Genomic DNA, 19,042 nt, shown 5'->3' with positions numbered 1-19,042 from the left:
CTTCGGCTATCTCATTTCTTTATTTTCTTTCCTTTTTTCTGACGACGACGCTCGCGGAAACGAAGATTGCTACCGCGTCATTGATCGAGCGTGATCACGCGATTGCGAATGCTATATTAAAATTATCAATCCGTCCGGAGATGAGAGTGGACGTAATCTCGAGGCTATCAGGATGAAAAATTTTATAAGCGCCGTCGTCAGATTGTCATCAATCGAGACGGTTTTCAACCGAAACATCGCGTCGTTTAAAGATCTTTTTACGATACAAGTCGGGTACAACAGGAGGCTTGTAAACGGATCGTAAAAGAGCGCGAAATGACAGGCGCGCGACTAGAGAGACGAGTTCGTTCGTATCGCGCGATGAATTAAGGAACAAGAATTTTATTCCTCTTTTTCTTTGCGGCAGAGACGATAATTGCAGAAACGATGATTGCAGGAAGTAAACTTGATTTTACTGGACGAAGGAATCGTGTCACGCTAGGCTACCCTTTAGCGATATGAAGGGACGTCGGGACGAATCGACGATCGTGTTTCGGGCAAGCCCGCAACTTTTCCTATTAAATTGTATCTCGCGTGGGGAATTGTGCTGATCGTAAGCGGAGAGTGCTAATGGTGTGACGTCACGAGACTCGGTAATATAACTTCTGAGAGAGCCAGCTTAATCGTCTAATGTCATGTAAGAAGAGGGAGCTAAAACCACTCTTGCGCGCACGTATTTAAATGATAAGACGCAAGACAAACAAAATACTGCAGTTATCTGAATTGTGGTATGTTAACGGCATAAGATATGTCAAAAGTCACGTCTCTTTCTTGTATAACAATATCGCATGGAGATTATGAGTAACTTTGCTTGTGCACGCGTTTACCGAGAAGCATATGTATAATTAACGGATTATTTTTATATCAGAAATATCGTGAGTCGCGAGATGACAAATACATTCACTCATTAAAACGATAATTCTTATAAATCTTATCGTTATTAATACACGATCGATCGAAGCGATCTTGGGAACATCAAATTCAAGATGAACGTAGAAAAGAGCTTTTCGCGCTTTCGCGCCTTTCTCTGGCAAATTGCACCGACCGAAGATGTTGACCTAAAAACCAGCACAGCTCGTAACGAGTAAAATACCAACTTTGCGCCAAAAGACCGTTGGAGCTGTCGCGTAATAAACGCACTGGTGCTCACAAATATATATATATATATATATATATATATATATATATTTATATTTATATTTATATTTATATATATGTATACATATCTGGATGTATTGTATGTATGTACATATGTATTCGCATAAACTCGCGCGCGACTCATAAAGCACAAACGCTCTAGGCATTCTCCTCTGACCCTTTCCTCCATTGTGCGCCTCCGTGCTTTTACTGCGAGAATTTCTCTCTCTCTCCTCTTTTTTCTTTCCTTTTTCTCTTTCATACATCCAGCGGTAATTGTCATGTGTAAAAGCCGTGCGCAGCCGCTTTTACGCGTGTTACCCTATCGTAATCTCGCTGTCTCTCCATTTCGCCGAGAAAAAAATCTCGACGCGCGTACCACTACCGATATAGAAAGAGCGACGTACATATTTACGTATGCGTGCCCACGGTACATAGAGGGTGTTTTCTAACAAGTGGGAAGTATTGCTGTGGTGGATTCAGGATACAAAAATAAGAAAAAAAGTTCATATAAACATATGTCCGATATGATTTTGTTTCCGGATTACAGCCTGTTTTATTTTCTAACAGAGTTAAGATATCATACTTGATTATCGGTTTGCTGTTTATCTTCAAGATTTGAAGAATTTGAGGTCTTGGTAATTTATAAACATAAACACGTGCTATTTGTATTGTAAGTGGTACGGTTCGTATCTTGTGCTCAGTGAAAGTAAAATATTCGTATCGTATGTTAGCGCTATTAACGCAGTCTATGTTTAAAGTAAAAATTATGGCTTGGTTAGACAATGAAATGGCAGACATGCATCTCATATATGGATTTCTCGATGATAATACAGTGAGAATTAGACTTTTGTATGCGGAAAATATTGGAAAATAAAACAGGCTGTAACTCGAAAAGAAGATCATATCGAACATATGTTTATATGAACTTCTTTTATTATTTTTGTATTCTGAATCCACTATTGCAATACTTTTCACATATTAGGAAACACCCTCCACCATATATGGGCGCGAGCATGTTTTATGCAGCATTACAGGAGGTCCTCTTAACATAAATATCTATCGCAGTTTCCTCTAAACTAATTATTTTGCTATAAAAGGATATTTGTAGTGCAGACTTTACGCGATATTCGTTGAAGATCGAAGAATAATTTCTCATTAATAAAGATAAAATTCAGAATAATATTTTTAAAGTGCATTAATAAAGATAAAATTGAGAATAATATTTTTAAACTACAACTTGATTTGAGAAAGAAGAATGAATTTTTTAAGCGTATAAAAAAATACAATATATATTTTACTAAGGAAAATGCGTTTGTAAGTTGCGAATAATTTTTTTGATATTTTTAAAAACGATGAAAAAATTCACAGTAAACGATACATCTTTTTGGTTTGAAAGGGCAATACAATTGTCACCGCGGATCTTGTGTTTGTTGATCTCACGATGCAATATTCAATTGGCCGTAGTACGAGATGGACGTACATGTTTGCGGTATCGGACGGTATGCTTCGCTGAAATATTCATAAACAAAGCGATGGCTTGCGGTAAATCAGTTCGGCGTGTACCTCGATATTACCAGTGTTTATCGTTGCTTCCACAATTGGCGAGATTTGTTACGGCTCACGGGGAAATGCATTAATTAATTAACCCGGATGCATGAGAATTGATCGGCGAGTGGTGCCGAGCTGGGTTAAAAACGTGTCGCATACGACGAGAATCGATCATGCGCTTATCATAGTTTTGTATAAATTAGTTATATAAATGTAATAACGTAGTAGTAACACGCAAGGTTCTTATAATAATTTTATTTTCTTTTTTTATTTGTCATTTATGATATAAGGAGAATCTAATAAAAGGCATTATTGATATATATTCTCGAAATAATTATAACGGAAGCCAATACATGTGAAATTTCATTTTGTTAACTTTATATTATTCGGTTTATAGATATAAACTATTAAGTGCAGAGAGAGAGAGAGAGAGAGAGAGAAATTTATTCTATAGATATTTTCAGATATGATGTATTGGTCATCTTAAATAAATTCTTCATTATGTCTTACATTTCAAATAATTAATCACGCGAGAATAATTAAACAATTACGCGCAAGGTTATAATTTATTCAGCACAAATCTATTTTTACAACAAGTACAGTCATTTGCGTTTTTATTCGTAATTGTGGACGCGTATAACTATTCTGCGCTAAAGAGGAGATAAAAAGAAAGAAACGTTAAAAGGCGATAAAATAGCGCGAAGAGAAATCACTAACTTTGGTTTCGCACTGTAATGTATTACATCAGGGTTAATGATCAGCCCGGCGTTAAAACTTTATTCTTGTCGCTAACGTGCGATAACATTAAGTGGGGCCAATTTCGAGCGGAATGTAAGTCGAGGTTCCTCAAGCCAAGTTTCGATCGGTGAACGCACGATACGAGCACCCGGCTTAATCGACGATGTAGAAACGACCGTAAACTCCCGTCAACGATTTACGATTCGTCGCAAGTAAAGCCGGATATTCGATTTCCGCGCATGTAAAATTCGTGAAGATCGCGCGGAGACGGAAAATGGACGGATTCGACTTTCGCAAGCGGCAAAGCTCGTTTTCAAGATGAGATGGACCGACGAGGGGAGAGCCGGTTCGAGAATCGGAGTATACGTGTGTTTCGGGACGCATAATAGCCACTGGTATAAATGGCAGTTTTCGGGCGACACGTTTTGGCCCCTTATACAAAGATATCTTATATAGAGACGCGCAACACACTCACATTCTCTAATAATGTCATATGAAATCACGAATGATTCTCGAACGAGAATCTAGACGCGTCCTTCGCCGAACTGCTCGAGAGAAGTATGTGAAACGATTATCACGTGTCGAAATACTTTTCGGGCATATCTTTAGTTCTTTCCTTTTCGCAGCTTCGTCGAACTTTCGCCGAGAAAAAAATAAACTTTGTGTAAATCCGGTAAGAGCACCTTCTCCGACGTGGACGATCATTTAGAGGTATTTGCGTAAGATTCTACTACAATACTTTTACAACGTCAGCTCGAGAGATCGGATAAAATTCTCGGGTCGCTCCAGTCGAAAGCCCACCGTGTGATCGGGATTAACGCGAGTACGTGACTCGGGCGTAATCGAGTCTCGGCGAAGGTGTACGTTACACATTGCGTATTTTCCGGTGGACGATCGTTGCCGCGAGAGCCTCTGTCGACTCCGCGCATTGGCAGACGGTTATATACACTGTTACCAGTACGCGAACGCCACTTTCTCAATGTCAAGCAACAAATCTCGAGAACTAGCCGCTTAAGTAGGTAGGTGGGTGGATAGAGTAAATCGCCGTTCTCTACCAACACACGATGCGCGCATCAGCATACATCGGGGTGTACGCGCACGTGGCGATACGCGTACGCGTGTACATTGACAATAAGTATACTATACGCATAGATCACTGTTCCTCCCAACGTGTACACGCTACATGAAACTGTAGAAGCTCCGATATACAGCCGCCGGGATACAGACCGAATACGTAAGCGTGATCGAATAGTAGCAATTCCGAGAGAGGAAGAAATGTGTAAGTACCTTTATTTCGCGTGACAAGACCACCACCACCACCACCACTACTATTATCGAATATATGTACGCGGCTAGCTACGCCAACGGTATCGAAACCCATTATCGTTGTACGCCTCGTCGTCTTGCGGGGAGTCTATAAACGGGCGAGAGAGAGAGAGAGAGAGAGAGAGAGTCGGGTAAATGTCGCGCGATAAATAACCGCCGCGATGCAAGGGAATGTTCTCTCGGCGATTGTACGCGAGAGGGTAAGTAAGTCGAGTAAGTCGGTGGATTTTGCGGTGGGTGCGCGATAAAACGCGCGCCATTACGGATTGAAAAATTGAACCGACAGGGGGGCGCATAAATTCGGAGACGCGCAACAACCCTCCGTCACGCGCTCGCGAAGATAACGCATTCGCGGAGTTGATGCATCGTGAAATAGACGATGTAACGTCACGATGAGCTGTAACCTTGTTCGCCCATGCGATTTGTTATCGTCATTTTTATTATTGCGACAATGATAGCGAGTGCTGGAAAATTGATTCACGACGATTGAGCATTTTATATGCACGAATGCGCATGCGAGAATTTGTGTTATGTTTTAACATGTACAATATATATTTTAAACGATCCACACAAATTTTCATGTTAATTTAACATAATATGGATATGTTATAAATGGTAACAATATTACCATCTCAATATTTTCGCACAAAACGAATACATACTTCATAATAACTGGAAATAAATTTTTTGTAAAATCAACATATTTTTAATGATAAAATTAACTTAGAATTAGAAAAAAAAGTTATTGACGATTTGTAGTCGCTCTCACTCCTATTATAAAAATAAAATCAACATTTCTTTTCTATAAATTTTAACAGATAAATCCTGCCATTAATAATACGTAACATATATATTGCGTAAAATTAAAAATATTTGCACATTATTTTTACATTTTTTCATAATTTAAAACATTTGAGTTTAATTAATACAACTGCAATATGTTAATATTGCATAAACGTGTTAAATATTTGATACAAAAATTTTTATTGGCATATTTTTTAACAAGAAAAGATAAATCTTCCAACTACGCAATTAATTTACACGGGGTTTCGTTAGTCAAAATTATCGAGACAAATGTTTAGAGAGAATGAAACGAGAGATTTTTATATTCTTTGATAACTTCGCTCCCCAGTGTAGGATTGATTATCGGTTATTTTCGGTTCAGCGGAGAAGTCGCGGCTTTTTAATCACGCGCACAAACGAGCGAATAACACACGCGCGTGTCTCGCGTAACGCGGGGATTGTTAAGTTAAATTAAGTCACGTCCTTGACGTACGCGTAGCGCGAGATAAAAATGGATATGCGAGGGGATATAAAACCGGAAGTCGGAAGAAAAGCCCCAGTGGTTTATTTTGCCGTTGCGAACCGCAAAATACCGGGCCCATCATGTTACCACTGATGCATGATTACGTTGTATCCCGCGGGGCGATGTTGCAACGGTTGGGAAATCTATAAATGCGCCGCATGCGTATCGCGTGGGCATGTACTGTTTTAAGCTAAGGATTCGTTTTACATCCCGCAGGCATACGGCGGTACGTGGAGATACGCGGTGTATAAAATATATCCCTTAGCCGAAGGGGGAGTCTTCCTCGCCTCGAATTGAGCTCTTCTCGGTTCGGTGACGTAACGAGAGAACGTACGTCGTCCGCATGCCAAAATTGCTAAAAAGGAATCCGTGTTTAATTTCTAGAAATATTGTATTTTCTTTCTCGCACACAGCGACGCACGGAGACATACATTTTTTCGTTAGGGATGTTAATTAAAAAATTTTATTCCAAGGTATGTATGTACTCCGACTCGACAATTGTTGTTGCGCGGGTATTTTTAATGAAATACTCGACCTTTTTTTTCTCGAATTGCCACTCCACGTCGCGGAGAAAACGGTGCTCGCGTATTTAATTGCTCTCAGTTTCTAAAGTTCCGCGATTAAAAGGTAAATTAATACTATGCGGTTGAATAGAGGAGGAGAACTTTAAACTACTCGTCGAAATATATATCACTATTTATATTTAGAGCTTTATATAATTTAATTACTATCTTCCTCCTACAAACATATATGTGTTTAGTTTCTATAAATTTATTCCAAAACTCAATTAAATAAATCTATATTTCATATAAATGCGGATAAAATGATGCTTATACTAAATTTAGTGATGTAATCAAAATCAGTTTTAAACGTAATATGTTATTAATATTAACGAAGACCAGACAGGTTCTGGCAAAGGAATAGAGGTTTCGTAAACACAGTGCTATTCTTTTTAAGGATCTGATGCGTTACATTCTAGCATATATTCGCGATATATGATTCACGTGCGCATGTGTGTGCGTGCAATCGATTGGCTGTTTTATTTCACGCGAATCGTTGGTGCTTCAAGCTGTGCCGTATTATACACCGACCTGTATTACGTTTTTGCGCGCGTGTGTGCGATAGTTACAATCGGTTGGTGAGTTGGCACGGGACATGGGATGCGACGTGACGCATATGGGACGTTACAGCAACAGTGTGCATCCGGATAGATTGCCGAGATAAATCTGATAGGACGCTGATAGGCCAGTGGCAAAACGGGACAAACTGCAATTTTTGTCGCAAAAGCGCTGTAAAAGCGTATAGAATTCAGTCGATATGGCTGTGAGTGAAAAAAATGCGCGCGATCTTTGCACGAATGTACCGCCGTGCATCGAATATCAAGGACAATATTTGGAATTTACGGAATATTATCTAATATTCTCTTTCTTGGTTTTTTTTTTTTTTTTTTTTAACTATATCCAAGTTAGTTCGTTTTGTGCGAGTGCGTGTGTTGCGCGTTCTTGAAGCGTAAAAAATATGGTACGATTAAAAATAAATAACGAGTTGTATTCTCCTCTCTTCGGTAAAATAATCTGAAAACAAATTTATTGTGACAGGCGCATATCAGAAATGTTGTACGATAAAGTAACATTTTGTACATAAATGTGAAACGGTTGAAAAATGCTTGGATTTTGTTATTCGGACATCCATTAAAAATTGAAGGCATGTAACGTAAGAAATAAAGGGTAGTAGTATGTAGTTATACATTATATGCATACATGCACACACACATACGCACGAGTATAGAATTATATAATAAATCAATGCGTGACCTATTTTGCAAAATAATTCTATCAGATGTCTCACATTAGTTACGCTCTACATTGATTCCAATTACAAATCCATAATTTTTTTATCGTTTTACACTCTCGTATTAAATATCATTGTTTTTTTAATTTAGCAGTGATTATTAAAACAATTATCGATTCAAAATTAATAATACGTATATAAATACACGCTTGTAGAGAAATTCATTACGGATTGCCAATTGTTATCGAACAGAGTATCCTGTTATAGCATTTTTTGCACTGCTTGACCGCGTGATAATTGACGAAAGTCTCGTGAAACCCGATAGAAATCACTGAAATTCGATAATGCTCTCGGAAAATCGATGAATGGGTATAATGAGAAGGATTAGCGTGGATAGTTATCATTTAATGACGATTTCGTCGAATCGCGCATAACTACGCTTGTAGGTAAACCTCGATTTCGACCAGTCAATTAGGATGCAACGCAGCAGTTTCCCAGAGAGGATCTCGACGACCGCATTCACGAAAATCGCGCACAACGTTAATATCCGAATGAATGTTAATTTTGCCGAAATTCTCGGATAACGAGCTTTCTAACTTTTAAAACTTCTCGCGTAAGGGAAAACTGGCGAATATTTGCTATTGTGTTCATTTATTATTAATCATTATTTGCGTTAATTTTATTAATCATTAAAGAAGGACTCGCTATATGATTTCGTAAAAATAATCGACACTAAACTCGATATCGTATTTAAGAATTCATATCTCGAAATTTACCGTATAAGAAATATGAAAATAAAATACGCGTTACTCGCGTGTTAGTGCTTTTTATCTCGTTTTTCTTTTTTCTTTTTTTTTGGGGGGGGGGGGGATCAAAATAGCACGAATTGTTCAGCCGCTTGTCAAGCACGCTTACAATGTTTGCGTAAAAAATTGAAAAAGAATCTTGGCATAGAACAAAAATATCACGCTTTACACATTATGCTTGGTGCTGTGTTACATCGAGACGAAACGAATATCTACCTGCAAAATGTATTTGCAAACTGATAGTACCAGAGGCACAGATCACATAGCCGCTCTGTGTACCGAAATTTTGAACAAAAATTCTGTTGGCAGGGATAGCTGCGGAATTATATAGAAGAAGAAAAATCACGAATGTACAATATAAGGAAAACGAGTACGTTGAAATAAAAAATTTCCATGTTTGTTTGTGCTTTCGTGAAGGTAATTCATTTTTCAAGTTATAACAATTGTCTCTCGTTTTACGAATTACACAGAACATGTATGTCGAACCGTACGAGATCGACTTGTATGCGATATAAAAAAATTAATTTTACCAATTAAAGAAACGTGTAATTTTTTTGGTTTAAAATATAAAGATGTTTTATATGATATTATTTTAATCATATAATCATACACATAACATTATATCTTAATCATAATAAATAATTACTACGTTAATGCTTAATACTATATATATACGTGATTGCAATATATAGATATAAATCTGCATATATTGAGCAGGCCTTTAATATTCCATTAACATTTACAGTTTAACAGATTGATTTTGAGTTTGCAAAAGCTGCGCTTCCATTCGTTATTTATAGAGTTACTCTCCCAATTTACTTTTGTAAGCCGTATACGATACATCGAAAGCTTATGTAGTATCTACTCTATCGTGAAAATAATTCTGTAAATATTGATCACTCGACGCAATGCGCGGCATCATTGCGTTTGAGGGAAAATGAAACCGCACGCGCGAACACTTGTGAGTACTTGAGAGAGCGCAAGCATGCACTGTCAAAGATATATATATATACATATATGAGAGACACCGTTTTCAACGAGATCGTGTCGTATCCATTAAACGTACCATAATTTTCTCAAGTATCATACATTACATATGCTGCAGAAACAACTGCCACCCACACAAGAGTTTCTCTCTCTCTCTCTCTCTCTCTCTCTTCTTCTGTCTGTCTTTGTTTTACTTTTTTTACCCGCTCATGCTTGGAAAAACAGATTTTCCTCTTTTTCCCGACTTGTGAGACAGATTAATTTTTTATTTGTCGAGAAGTATTTTAAAATTATTAAAAACATAACATTTTTTCCTCTTCACAATAGTGTGACTTGAATGCGTCTGAAATAATTTACATTCATTTGTTATTTCCATTTCTAAGTTAGATGAAATAAAAGGTTGCTGAGAAGAGAAGAATATAAAACTATTTTTTATTAACGAGTATTTTATTAATAAGGACAGAATTATAATTTCGAGAAAAGTTTAGATAATACATGGAGTGCGTTACATTTCTTTAAGATTTTTTTATTGTTTAAATTTATTGGATTATTCCCAAAGTTATGGAACTCGTGGCATTCGAGGATACTCGAGATCCAATTTAACGAGATAGACGCGTCCTAGGACAAATACCGAAATACGGGGACGTCACGGGGTCAAGCAATCTCGAGATCCATGCTATGTTTCCAATCGCGAACGCGCTACACGACTTCCACCGACTTTATGTTCCGCGTTGCAATGCGAGAAAATATTGAAGCCGAATACTCACGTTTTAGGACTACACGAATTCGATCCGTGAATCTTTTATTTCTGCTTGAAGACTTCGATGACACGGGATATACTTGTACTTTCAGGTAGACGAGGAGATCTAGAAATAATAAAAAGATATTTTTATCAGCAAGAGTACACAGAAGCTGCTTTTACGATCCGATTCGACGTGATCGTTAAAGAAAAATTGCCTTATCATATATACGCACGTGCAAGGAGCGTAAAACCATTAAAGAAAGTCATATTGACAGATACGGTTTTCGGGTTAACTCAAAACATAGCTTCAAACATAAATACAAGTTTCACTTGTACAAAGACTCAAAAAAAAAAAAAATATATATATATACAAATATGGGCGCATTCTGCGCGTCATTTTTCCGCGTTACGTTATGCAGATGGGGTTTGTAAAAAAATCTAAGGGTGTATCCCGGTAACTTCGTCTTCTTTCGACGACGCATGATTCTTCTGTCGCTCTTATAATACATCCGAATTGGTTGATTAATAAGCCGCTCCTCTCGCCGCGGTAATTATATTGTACTTATCGGCGATGGAGAAAATCATTATTTGTCGTAATTTCGTTTACTTTGGAAATCTGCATTTCGCCGCGCCAACGTGAAACGTCACTGTGCTCTAAATGGCCCTCTGTAGCAGCCGTATAAACTCACGTGTCACTCACGTGTAATGAGCGTATAAAATGTTTCATTATATCGTATACGCTTGTCGCTGCGGCAATATTTCAGCATTCAGGGTTTGCGGCGGCTTTACATTGTAATTATCGAAAATTAATGCAAAATAGATCTGCATAAAAGGCGCATTTATTTATCAATCAATGTTATTTTCTCCCTATCATCACAGATTTATTAATCGATGCGTTAATTATTTTGCAGTTAAAAAAGAGAGTTACTGGGTTAATGTTATCTACATTAAATCTGAATATACTGTCTTCAAATATTTATCGTTCTAATGCTTATCTCATATATATTGCGGTAATAATAATTATCATATATTATGTATATATTGTATATACAGGATATTCCAGGTCAGAGGTCAATGAAACTTCAGGGTCTCATAGGAAATTGAATTTGGCATAAAAAAATTTCTACAAATATAGATCCGGAAATGCTTTGTTAAAAGGTTATAGCTAAAAATGAACTTTGAAAAAAATCACGTTTTTTTTTTTGATAGTATTTAAAAATAACTTAAGAACCGTTTATTCATTTGTAAAAAAAGTAACAAAATAAATCGGATGGATAATTAAATAACAAACTAAATTACACCAATTTCATTTAATTCTGATAACCTTTCGATGGTCTTTGTGTAAACACTACATTCGTAATGCAAACATAGATATGTTCTTATTATTTAAATTCTGATCATAACTAATTATTTACAGAGAGTTTATTAGCTATAACTTTTTAACAAAGCTTTTCCGGACCTATGTTAACATTTTTGTCCCAAATTCAATTTCCTACAAGATCCTGAAATTTCATTGACCTGACATGAAACACCCTTTATATATTTATTTATTTACCTCTCAGTTATATAAAATAAATTGAACTTGTTAAACAGATTAAGAGAGAGAGAGAGAGAGTCGGATCACATTTAAAATTTTTAAAAATGGAATTTTTAAAAAGCAGTCTTGTTTAATTTAAAATAAGAACAATAGCAAAAAATTAATGTTAGTATTCGTTAAGTTTATTAAGACCTTTTATGCGCGCATCGATGCGCGCATAAATCTAAAATAATCTGCTTGAAGTTTATTTTATGTATATGCAAACATTTTCCTATGAATGTGTAAATCCCTGAAAGAAAATTTAGTGAGAGAAATGTAAGTGTCTCACATTGACGATTTAACGAAGTGGCTAGCGATTTAACGGATTACTGACACCGGGACAAGAGACCAAACACACCTTCACTAAAGCCGATTGCACGGTACAACCGTAATGCATTCTGACTTCTCGAATTTCGCTATTCCGGAAGGATCGACAGCGTAATGTACGTAAAAGCGGAAATGTGCATCCCGTACGGTCAATTGATCGTCGCGCGCACAGTCCATTATCTCGAAATGAATTTACATAAAAAGTGACGACTCTAACGCGTTTCTCATCAAAAATTACATTCTTCACGAAGAGAAGAATTAATCAAATGCTTTTAAAGAAAAGATTTAATTAATTTCTCTTTTAATAAGGAGATTGATGATTTCATATTTATGAAATTATGAATATATTCTTATGCAAGAAATTTTTATCTCCGATATTCGATCGATTGTTTTACCTAATCTAAATATTTATATAAATGGTATAAATTTTAAATTAACATCCACTTTCTGATATTGTTCGAGTAACATAGTACGATAAGCATAAAGTGAAAGATTCTTGGTATGATAATATTTATAAAGTTGAAACGCGATAGAAAAGATTACGTGACCGAATAAAATCTATAAAATACAATTTTAAATTCTCTTTCTTTCTCTCTCTCTCTCTCGAATAGGTAAAGCAAATTTACCAATGATTGATGCGAACCATACTGGTAATTTCTAAAGTATTATCCTGAAGAAGAAGCGCAATTCTGCGGTGAACTTGGTCACGTCCAGTCACTTTAGCGGTCCATCCTTGGGATGGACTTCCTCGCGCGATACTATCCTGGATTCTCTCAATCGAATACCGTCGTGGTTCGGTTGCGTTCCCGGCTTGCGTACTCGCAACGTATATCTGGCCCTGCTAGTGGGCAATTAGACAGGAGCGCATTTCCAGCCATTAGCTCGGAATGAATTCGCATTTAGCACGACGCCCAGAGGGCAAACCGATCGGCAAATTCGATTTTCTCCGCTCGCAGGCCGTCTGTGGATTATTAAACTTATCGATCGAAACGCGGAATAGTCGAAGGTGCGGCAGGTATCAGGTTATCGCGATAGGTCGTAATCGCCCTTCGTGTCCAACAACTCGGCCTCGATTTACCATCCGGTTGGTCGATCGTCCCGTTGGTTTCCGTTTCTGCCCGTTCTATTGCACTTCTCTTTTTTTTTTTTTTTTTTTCTTCCTCGAGATTATTTTGCGCGAACGGTGAAAATTAACTGCTGTCCTTTCTCTTTAAAGTACTGACGACGTTCGCGCTTAAACGTATTTTCTCTCTCTTTCTCTTTGTGTCTCATTTTCTTTTCTTCTTCTACCTCTTCTTTTTCTCGGCATTTCTTTCGGTTACTAGTGCGCGGCTAGTACAAACGAACGCAATTGAATTCGCTTTTGTCGTCCGGGTACACACTACGTCTCATTAGGCGATCGCATTATACTCCCTCGGGTATATCAACGGAACTCTCCTCCGTTTCTGATCCGACGACGACGACGACGACGACGAACAATGTATGCACGGTGCCCGATGATGTTGACGATCTTGTAATTGCGTCGTTATATCGATGCGCTCGATTCGCTCCGCCGATGAATTCGTCACGGATGCTGGAATGATTCGGAAATTTTACCGCCGTCTTTATCGCGCTTTGCAAATTCCCGATATAAACTCGCACGCATCACCTGGAATTTCTCTCTCGCAATGCGTTGCCTGCGTTGTTATATAAATCATAAACTATACGCACGGTATATAAACATAGGCAGAGAACTCTTTTTTTTTTTTTCTGGAAGAGACATGAGCCGATCGATGTTATGCAAAAATATTTCGCTATGTCGATTTTTCAATCTCACCGTTTGATGCGTGCAATAATAATCTGCCAATGACAGTGCATCGCGATATCATGATATGAAATTAACTCGATCGCTTGACATTCCGCGATAAGTGTACTTATACAGGCCGATAACAAACATCACGCGTAAACACGTTGTTTATATATCTACTTAAGCATGCCGAAAATCACGTCGCTCGCCAGGATCTAATCGCGCGCGAAAAGGGTAACATTATGCGATATCAGGCGGATAAATAATAAAGCTGCATAGTCACATGTTGCACGTTAATCGATAAGACTGACTTAATCGGCACATATCGCGCGACATTCTATCCGTCGATTTCTACAATCTCAAATTATACTTTACGAACGTTTCAAATTAATTCATTACAATTATTTACTGTCAATATTTAACGAAGAGTTAATAATTAAAATCAATAATACAATTGCAATAATAATAAAAATTATGTTAATCTTTTTTTATTGGTTTTTAATTATCTTCTCTCTCACATCGAGATTCCGATCCGCTTTCTTTGCTCGTCCATGTAGCTAGATATATCGATAGATTGGTTACAAAAATACAAAAACCCAATCAGAAATAGAGTTTATAATTTATAACTAAAATATACACGTAAAAATAAAACGATTCAAGTTTGGCAAAAGTCCGGGAGTGAAGCGGAAAAAAAATGAAGAATTTATATTCATGTGTTATCCGGTGTGATTACATTTTCCAGAGATCCCGGGCAGATGGAGGAGGCATTGTCCGCACGGGCCGATGATGTCGGGTCCCGGCTGCAACCTGATCGGCGAGGGAACCGCGGCGGCCGAGAGCGGAAATGCAGCGGCCGCTGGCAAATGCGTTTGCGGTCCGTCGGTGCCCTGGTGCCCGGGTGAACCGCGACCCTACATGTACACGACGCGACACGAGTGCAAGCTCAATTTGGAGGCGAAAATTGCTTACGGTAGGATGCCATTCATTCCATATGCAAGATGTACGCCGCGTGATGTACGTATGGCGATGCTGCTGTCGCGCGCGCGTGCGTACACGCGAGAGGCGGCGGCGCGATAATACGCGTCAAAGCGCACTAATGGCTAAATTAATTTCACTCCCGATTTGTCAAATGGCGTGAATTATCCATCCATCCATCTATCGGAAGGGAATCGGTCGTAATGTGCGTATAACGCGCGAGCTATCAATTTTAATTATCCCCCTCTGTGTCAGTATCACAGTGCACGGGATGCTTGTGTAATCGGTGAGAGTTTCTTGTGTGTATTTCGCTCGTAACAATTTGTTCCGATCCATTGCGTCCCTTTGCAAACGCGGAGATTGATGATTGAGCCTTTGGATGGAATAATTTTATGTATCAGCAGAGATAAAAACTTGATATCTCAATTTACGTTTATAAATATATCATAAAAGTAATAGAAATTCCGGTCTCCTTTTTTTTTTTTTTTTTTTTTTACGGAATCGTAAAAAAATAACTACCATAATTGGATCTTATAGCGAAGACTTTATGCTTCTGAAAACGAAGAAAATGTTTTATAGTCGCATCCATTCCCTCGATTATTGTGCCGGGAGAAATGAAGACGATCTTGTACGTCTGGTTGTTTACCGTATTTTCAAGTATCTTCGACCGCATTAAATTCCTCGACTTATTCCTCCTCCTGAACGGACAGTATTCATATCGTATTGATAAATTCATGAATTGATCGAAAATATCCTCGGCAAACACATAGCTTGTGAGTTATGTCAATGTGCAATATGCAAAGCTCAATGTTTATTTGCTATTATGCTTTCGCTTCCTCAGAATTGCCACAGAGTTGTCTCTATCTTTATTTATTTATCTGTATCGAGCATGCGCCACATCTTGCGATAAAAATCGCTGACTTGACACGGACAGAGAGAAAATCGATGTCGCGTAGAAAGGAACGACGACGACGTGTCAAGGGATTTATACTACGAAACGACGATGTCTTCGACGTCGTCGTCATTGTCATTTCCGAACGAGTCGGAGATATAGAAATCGTCCATGTATTGCATCGTGCGAATGTCTTGTAACGTCGCGTACTTGTAATAATCAAATAAAATTTACGAATCATGAATATAATAAATAAACTCGAACTGCTGTCGCTTTTAACACATCGCGAACGATTTATTGAACGCGTCGCGATTTTATCGACGCGTTCCGTTAATTACGGCAAATAATTACGATCGGCTATTTATTTTGTCATCGATTTTCTTTTTGTGCGGGTTATATTTGTTAAGACTTCGTGTCTCTTTTTTTTCTTTTTTTTTACAAATACTTTTTGCATGACATCACTTTTTAAGAATGTTTAACTGAAGCTTGAGTTTTCGGACGGACTTTATTTGAGAGATCGATTTTATTGTTTATTGCTTTTGTGTGCTACAAATAAAAGGTTGATCGCAATTGGGAACAAAGGAGTTGATAATTGATAATTAATATGCGGACAATGTAGCCTTATTGTCCGATATTAATTGCTGTATTTTTATTATCGATTGTTACTATAGAAGAACGTGTCTTTTCGCTGTTCTTTGTGCTGTCTCTCCTCTCGTCAACGCGCATACAACGTCCGAGCGAGGATGAAAAAGTGAAACGGTAACGAGACGAATGAAATACGCGCGAAACTATGTCGGGCGCGCAAACGACGGCTCGATGTTAATGAAAAGGAAACACAAATAGCGACGAAGGCGAGGACAACGGCTAAGAAAAATGGGAAAGCCAGACTGAAGGGGATACAGACGATATATCGATGAGAAAAGGATATAGCTAGGAGCACCGCGTTCATTCCTTCGTTCATTATCGGCTCTGTCGTTTCTGATTAGAACGCATAAAAACAAGCACGTGAGGGAGAAGATTGTGTTACTCGGCTAACTTGGAATGACTTCCTTTTATACATTTCTTAATTTATTATATAACATGAGTTCTCTGATACACTGGGAACGTCTCTCGTCTATAAGAATTAATTGAACGCAGTCAGAATTTTGCGCGTTTACGTCATTCAATTATATCATTAATATTGAATTTCTTGAATTAACGAATACATTCATGGTCTCTTAAATTGGTAACATCAACATATTTATTATTGGAAAATAATTAATGTTATTAATCACAAATATTAAATATTAATAATCGAAAATAGATTATTTATCCGTATTATTTCATTGGGAGCGTAATTATATTTTGGATTTATACTTTACATATATGTATTGTTTGCATTAATATATATATTATATAAAACGTATTGCAAGTGATCAGGCGTATATTCGATTCTTGTTACTCTCCGATTTGATAGATAGTTGTTCATTTCGAAAGAAATAAATAACTATGTGTATAGACGTAACAGTTATGATTAGAGCTCTCATCTAGCTGCTCAGAATCAATAGTTAACTCGTTCTCTTTTCGAGGGCGACTTCCAGAAGTCCATCTCGGCACAGTGCAGTGCGGTGTTCAACGTGTAACGAGGTTGTTGGCGAGCGAGTAACAAAAGTAGTTACCCCGACCGACGCAGAAAGTTAAATTCGATTCGTTGAGAGAAGTTTAATCGCGTACGTTCTATAAGGGCAGACGGATTGTTCCTTTGCCGGTGAGTTAAGTACACGAGTAAAATACCTAAGTCCAAAAGAGGAACAAAGGAACCAGCGAGCCGAGTTTGTTTCGGTGTATCGAGGCATACGCAAATGGCACTTTCTAAATTAGAATCATGAATTGTCTCGCAATGTTCTTTATTTTACCAGAGAGCTCTCTCTCTCTCTCTCTCTCTCTCTCTATAGAGAATATTTTTTTTTTACAAAAGTATTGATTTGTAAAAACAAGTTTTACTTGCACGAGTATCAACAAGAAATCTCTTTTATCTTTCAAAACTAAACAAAATATATATATATATAATATATATATTCGTACTTTTTGAATATTATTTTTTGCATATTGTTAATTGTAATAAACATCGCAATAATAATACGCTTTCAAAAATAATTAACAAGTTGATTTATATGCAGCAAATGTTCCACAAGCATCTCTTATTCATTCGTTAGAATCTGCGAGTAACAATGAGTTCATAATGAAGCTGCCTTCGATGTTTGTAATGTGTATATGTGTTCGTGTGTGTGTGCGTGTGTGTGTGTATATATATATATACATATATTGCCAAAATTGGTCGTTGCCGAGGTCGACCTGTCGTTAGCAGAAATTAATTCGTTTAATAACGCGTACAGCGGAAATTTACGCTCAGCTAGAAGTTTGACGTGGAGATGGACTTTGCAACACCTTCAATTTCAGTTTCCGTTAGGCTATTATGCCCGATTCATTTTATATCGTGGCCTAAACAATTCTAGCCGTCGGGCGTTCCCATGGCAAGCTTATTCGACGCGCTAATTTACGGAATATGAAGCAAATTGCAAATCGCATCGCGGGAACTAATAAAACTTTGCTGATGCTTAGTGAGCGTATATTAGCGTCACATGACAAGAATTTGTTCGAGTGGATTTTCACTTTGCGGGTGGCAATGTCGGAACGTTCAAAGTATCTGGTTAATAAGTTAAATCTCTAATTACTAGAACAGCAACAGGATTACGTATCGTCGAGAATACGGTGAAACGCTGTGGGTAATTACTATTCATTCTTTGAAATAGAAAAAGCTTTAATTGCTTTTCCATACATTAAACTTTAAACAGTGGCTGTTACGGCCGAGTTGCTTTTTCTTATACCTCATTAGAACAAAAATAATGGCGAAGAGGTTTTTTCAAACTTTGTAATTTTATAATATCTCTAAAATCATTAATAAACTCTTACACACACCTCTTGCATCTCATCCATAAAGCTCTAGTGATATTTTATTATATTAAAAGTAATATCGAGGTGAAAATTAATATATCTTTTACTTTATATATATTCTATGACTTA

The 19,042-nt window shown here is 37.4% G+C and overlaps 1 protein-coding gene across 7 annotated transcripts in view; it reads left to right on the top strand.

Moving 5' to 3' along the window:
- The window catches only part of Cmpy (crimpy), a 269,291-nt gene that overhangs the window by 25,664 nt on the left and 224,585 nt on the right, over positions 1–19,042 (top strand). For all 7 annotated transcript variants that reach the window (XM_070308937.1, XM_070308936.1, XM_070308935.1 and 4 more), the window contains one exon: positions 14,855–15,082. In XM_070308937.1, the coding sequence (XP_070165038.1) occupies positions 14,855–15,082 (228 nt within the window). The remainder of the gene's footprint in view (positions 1–14,854; positions 15,083–19,042) is intronic.

The sequence above is a fragment of the Polyergus mexicanus genome, unplaced genomic scaffold, assembly GCF_030449975.1.
Source record: "Polyergus mexicanus isolate NDT 795.1 unplaced genomic scaffold, iyPolMexi1.0 SCAF_16, whole genome shotgun sequence".
Taxonomy (NCBI): Eukaryota; Metazoa; Arthropoda; class Insecta; order Hymenoptera; family Formicidae; genus Polyergus; species Polyergus mexicanus.
The sequence above is the reverse complement of the archived record's forward strand: the minus strand, read 5'-3'. Positions and strand labels throughout refer to the sequence as shown.